Raw genomic sequence first — 5,172 nt, forward strand, 5'->3', positions numbered from 1 at the left:
AAAAAAAAAAAAAGTAGAGCAAAATACAAATGCTGAAAAAGGACACACCAACTGGCCTGATAGTGGAGAGAGCCCAGACTTTGTTCCTAAGGTAGTCCTTCCACTTGGAGTCAAAGCCATTTCTGCCGTTACCTTCCAGACCAGGAATAGACAGGTTTATAAAGTGACCGTCCTGCAGGAGTGATAATGGATGCTGTGACCAGACAGCAGCTGTTCCATTCCCCAGAGGCAGGTGAGAAGGCCCAGAGGGGAGCGGACTAACAGTGGCAACCAGGAGAAGGCTGACACACTGCAAATACTGTGACCAACAGCCAGGGCCGTTTCTACAAAATCACAACTCACTACCAGAGTCCACTCTGACTCACAGCAACTAGATGGGGCAGGGTAAACCTGTTCCTTGGATTTCCAAGACAGCAACTCCCTTCAGGGAAGTAGACAGCCTCATCTTTCTCCCATGGTGCAGCTGGTGGTTTTGAACTTCTGACACTGCAGTGAGCAGCCCAACATGTAACCAGAACGCCACCAGGGTCTCCACCACCATAAAACCCTTTTAGGTTTTCTATGTTTCTTGTAAGAAAGGGTCTTTTCAAATGTCTACACCATCCGAGGAGCAAAAGAAAAAGAATAGATGTGAGGTTTTATTCAACTAGAAGCGTGTGGCCATTGTTACCGTGACGAGACGGGGTGACGCCACAGGGTGACGCTGCAAGATACTCACCGGGACAGTGTGGTTTTCCCAGATCCAGGCAGGCCCCGCAGGAGGATAAGCAACTTCTGCCATTTCTCAAGCTTTTCCTCCTGAGCCTGCTGGGGTGGGGGCAAGTGCATGTCCACTCCAGACCAGCTGTCCACAGGCAGGTCCCCTCGGGGCCACCTATCCTCAGTCACGTCTGCTCTGGCACACCTGTCCATAGGCAGGTCTACCCCAGGCAGCCACCTGTCCACAGGCATGTCCCCTCTGGGCCACCTGTCCCCAATCACGTCTGCTCTGGGACACCTGTCCATAGGCAGGTCTACCCCAGGCAGCCAGCTGTCCACAGGCACATCCACTCTGGGCCACCTGTCCACAGGCAGGTCTCCTCCAGGCCATCTGTCCATAGGCAGGTCCCTTCCAGGCCACCCGTCCACAGGCAGGTCCCTTCCAGGCCACCCATCCACAGGCAGGTCCCCTCCGAGCCACCTGTCCACAGGCAGATCCCCTCCGGGCCACCTGTCCACAGGCAGGTCCCCATCGGGCCACCTGTCCAGAGGCAGATCCCCTCCGGGCCACCTGTCCACAGGCAGGTCCCCATCGGGCCACCTGTCCAGAGGCAGGTCCATCCAGTGTCCCTCAGTGGCTCCGCCGAGACTGTTGCGCCCAAGTCCCTCGGGGAGGCCGGGCACACCCCCACAGGGAGGCGTGCCTCTGTGGCCACCAAGACAGTCAGGGTGCTCATTGGGCCGCTCCGGAGCAGGGCACCCCCAGCCAGGGGGACCAGTGCTACAGCCATTTCCCCGCAGCGGGGAGCCCTCGTGGGCCGGGAACATGTGCAGTGCAGGGTGTGGAAGTGGGGGGTAGGGCAGGGGGTGGAACCGTCGGAAGTTTAAGTGACAGTTAAAGGTGGGGAGAGGCGGCGGCAGGGAGCCATGGGGCACAAGGAAAGGAGGCACCGGTCGCCCAATGGGTGGAAAGGATGTCATGGGCCCATCACAGAGGGGCCGCGAGGCCGCCTGGCCATGGTCATGGTCAGGGTAGCTTCCTGGCTCGAGCCCCACAGGCTGCTGACTGGTGGCACTCAGGGCCTTGAGCTGGCCTTGCTCCTCTTCCTCGGCTGCTCGGAGGAAGCCGCGCCGCAGGTCTTGGCCAGCGGTCAGCTGTTCTTGCACAGGGGCAGCGGGAGCCTGACACCCGGCGCCCACGTCATCCGTCTCCTGCTCCAGCTCTTCGATTTCTCTGTAAAACTGGCATAGCTCGCTGTCAAACTCGGGCTTGGGGGTGGCCGACAGGGGCTTCTCGCCCCGCCCTCCTGGGACCCTCCCACGGCGGCCCGTGTCCTTCTTCCTGTCACCCGCCTTCTTCTCCTTCTCGGGGGGTTTGTAAAGGGGGCCTATGAATGCCTTGCTTGTGCTGTAGATGCCATCATCGGCGGGCATCTGGGGGCCGACACCAGCCACGGGAGCATGAGGCAACACGTCGGGCTCCGGGCCTGCCCCACCCAGGGGGCTGCTCCTCTCTCTCTGAGGATGGTTGCTGGCTGGGACTCCAGGGGCGGCTCCAGGGGCCGTCTCCTGGACTCCGGGCAAGTCAGCTCTGCCACTGCAGCGGCAGGGAGCGCAGGGCCCTTCCGCTGACTTCAGTTTTTTGCAGCAAGGCCCGCTGAGTCCTTTGCCTCCAACACCCATGGCCGGCGCTTCGGTGTCACCATAAGGCATCTGAGGAGCAAACAAGCCACATGGTTACCAGCCAAGATTTCTCACAGGAGCCCTGGTGCTCACATGATGAGCTGCTAACCTCAAAACTCGCAGTTCAAAACCACCAGCGCCTCCAAGGGAGACATCTGAGGCTTTCTACTCCTGTAAAAAGTTGCAGTCTTTACATGTCAGGAACCCACAGAGGCAGTGCTACCCTGTCCTACAAGGTCACCCTGAGTCAGAATGGGCTCAGCGGCAGTGAATCCGTTTGGTGGAGGCACAGGAAGAAGGCCTGATGCAAAGTGCACGATTGGGACTTCAAACTCACCCAGGGGCTCCACAGGAAAGAGACCAGGAGATCTGTGGTCCTAAGCCTGTCACATGCGGTTGAAATCAAGTCAAAACAGGCTTGATGACATCAAACCACCACCGCCAGTGGCAGGGAGTTGAAAACGGACTCAGCCGTATCTAACACTTCAAACGTTTCGGCAAAAAACGTCTGCAGAAACAACAGATCGTGGGGGAGGAGGGGGGCAAACACCCTGAAATTTGGGTGTTTCAGGCTGACCCATGAGATGGCTTGACACAGTACAGCGGCCGCAACAACTCACACTTGTGAGGATGGCAGGGGCAAGACCGTGGTGCCTTCCTGGCCCACCTCCGTCCTTCCTCTGCCTGCCAAGTCCACGCTCTTTCGGGGCACTTCTGGGGGTCTCTAGGGCTCAAAGCGTCACTCTGACTTCTGTTTAAACGGTAGCGCCCAGAGAAGAGGCTGATGAATGGTTTGCGCTCAAGCCACGGGCCGCGCGCGGAAGAAAGGGCTGGCGGTCACCACCGGTAGAGTGTTTCGACCCGATCCTACAGGGTCGCGACGTGTTGGGTCCGACGCCGTGGCGGAGGGCTTGGGGGTGATGGCAACGAGCACCCGAGACTTGAAGGGAAATAGGACAGTGCCCCCCCAACCTCAAGACAACTACCCGCCTCATTAAAAGGGGTGTCCGTCTGAAGTCCACTCACCTTACACTACAGCTTTGCATTGACCTTGACCTCACACAACTTAACCTTCTCCCAGGAAGCGTTTTGCGACTCGAGGTTGACCACGTAAATCCGGCTCCAGCAAACCAGAGCGCGGGCACTGGAAATCGACCCCCGGAGCAGCCGGGCAACCCGCCGCAACTCCGTACGCAAGATGGCGGCCGCGCACGCTCCCCAGGCAGGAAGCGTGGGGCGCGCGGGGCATTGTGGGAATTGAAGTCTGGCGTGCCCGCCAGCCCCTTAAGCCTCGCTGTAGGGAGACTCACTCTCCCAGAGGGCATTGCGAGATACGTGCGCTTGTTCGCTAACAAACCCAGGACCGGAACGGAGACGTGGTCTCCCAGAATCCATTGCGTGACCTCGCATTTGCTTGGCAGCAAGGGCCGGACCGGAAGTAGCTCCCAGGTTTGGAGCGGGCGTGCTGAGAGACGGCAGTTATGTTGTGAAAATGGGCGCCGGCCGGTCGCATCTTTTGAAGAGAAAGGTGACAGCCGTGCCTGGCCCCCTAAATAGACACATCAGCTTCTCCTGAGCCTTTCTTTTGTTCAGTGCGTACGTATAACAGAACGAAACATAGCCCCGGCCTGCGCCATCCTCAATCATTCTTAGGTTTGAACCCATTGCTGAAGCCACGATGTTAATCCATCTCTTTTTTGGTTGGCCCCCCACCTCCAACTTGACCAACATGATGTCCTTCTGCAGGAACGAGTCCCTCCTGACAGCATGTCCAAAGTCTGCGGCATGAAGTCTCACCATGGTTCTAAGGAGTGGTCTGGCAGTGCTTCCTCCCAGACAGAATTTGTTCTCCAGCAGTCCGTGGTACTTTGAATATTCATCAGCAGCACCGTAATTCAGACACATCAGTTCTTCGGTCTTCCTGGTGATTGAAAATACCGTGGCTTGGGTCAGGCGGGCCTTGGTCTTCAACGTGATGTCCAAGCTCTTCAACACGTTAGAAAAAAATCTTGTACAGCAGATTTGCCAGTGGGATTCGTTGCTTGATTTCATGACTGCTGCTCCCAGAAGTAATGACTGTGGGTGACGTTTTGTGTTGGTCCTGTCGATAAGTTTAATTTAATTTTTAAAGTTTTATTGGGGCCTCTTACAGCTCTTTTCATCCATTGTGTCAAGCCTCTTTTATTGGGGCCTCTTACAGCTCAATTCATCCATTGTGTCAAGCACATTTGTACACATGTTCCCATCATCATTTACAAAACATTTTATTTCTACTTGAGACCTTGATATCAGCTCCTCATTTTCCCCCTCCTCTCCCTCTCTCATGAAACCTTGATAATTTTTCTTTTTTTTTTTCCATGTCTTATACTGACCACTGTCTCCCACTTTTCTGTTGTCTGTCCCCCTGGGAGGGGGTTATATGTAGATCATTATGATCAGTTCCCCCTTTCTCCCCCCCACCTTCCCCTTCTCCTCCTGGTATCGCTACTCTCATTATCCGTCCTGAGGGGTTTATCTGTCCTGAATCCCCTGTGTTTCGAGCTCTTATCTGTACCCATGTACATGCTCTGGTCTAGCTGGATTTGTAAGGTACATGATAGGGGGCGGGGAGCATTATAGAACCAGAGGAAAGTCATATATTTCATCACCCTGACTGCCTCATCTGTTCCTTGTGACCCTTCTGTAAGGGTCCAATTGCCTACAGATTGGCTTTGAGTCTCCACTCCATGCTCCCCCTCATTTACATGGATAGGATTTTTTGTTTGGGTCTTTGATGCCTGATACCTGATC

General features: G+C 55.9%; 1 protein-coding gene across 2 annotated transcripts in view; it reads right to left on the reverse strand.

Annotated features, from left to right (window-relative positions):
- Nucleotides 1–3,553, reverse strand: part of N4BP2L2 (NEDD4 binding protein 2 like 2) — a 25,603-nt gene extending 22,050 nt beyond the window's left edge. For both annotated transcript variants that reach the window (XM_045294064.1, XM_045294063.1), the window contains exons 1-2: nt 3,409–3,553; nt 719–2,412 (exon numbers count right to left, since the gene is read on the reverse strand). In XM_045294064.1, the coding sequence (XP_045149999.1) occupies nt 719–2,412 (1,694 nt within the window). In that variant the 5' untranslated portion in view covers nt 3,409–3,553. The remainder of the gene's footprint in view (nt 1–718; nt 2,413–3,408) is intronic.
- Between the last annotated feature and the right edge of the window lie 1,619 nt (nt 3,554–5,172).

The sequence above is a fragment of the Echinops telfairi genome, unplaced genomic scaffold (genome assembly GCF_000313985.2).
Source record: "Echinops telfairi isolate 266 unplaced genomic scaffold, ASM31398v2 ScPeMD7_2565;HRSCAF=3150, whole genome shotgun sequence".
Taxonomy (NCBI): Eukaryota; Metazoa; Chordata; class Mammalia; order Afrosoricida; family Tenrecidae; genus Echinops; species Echinops telfairi.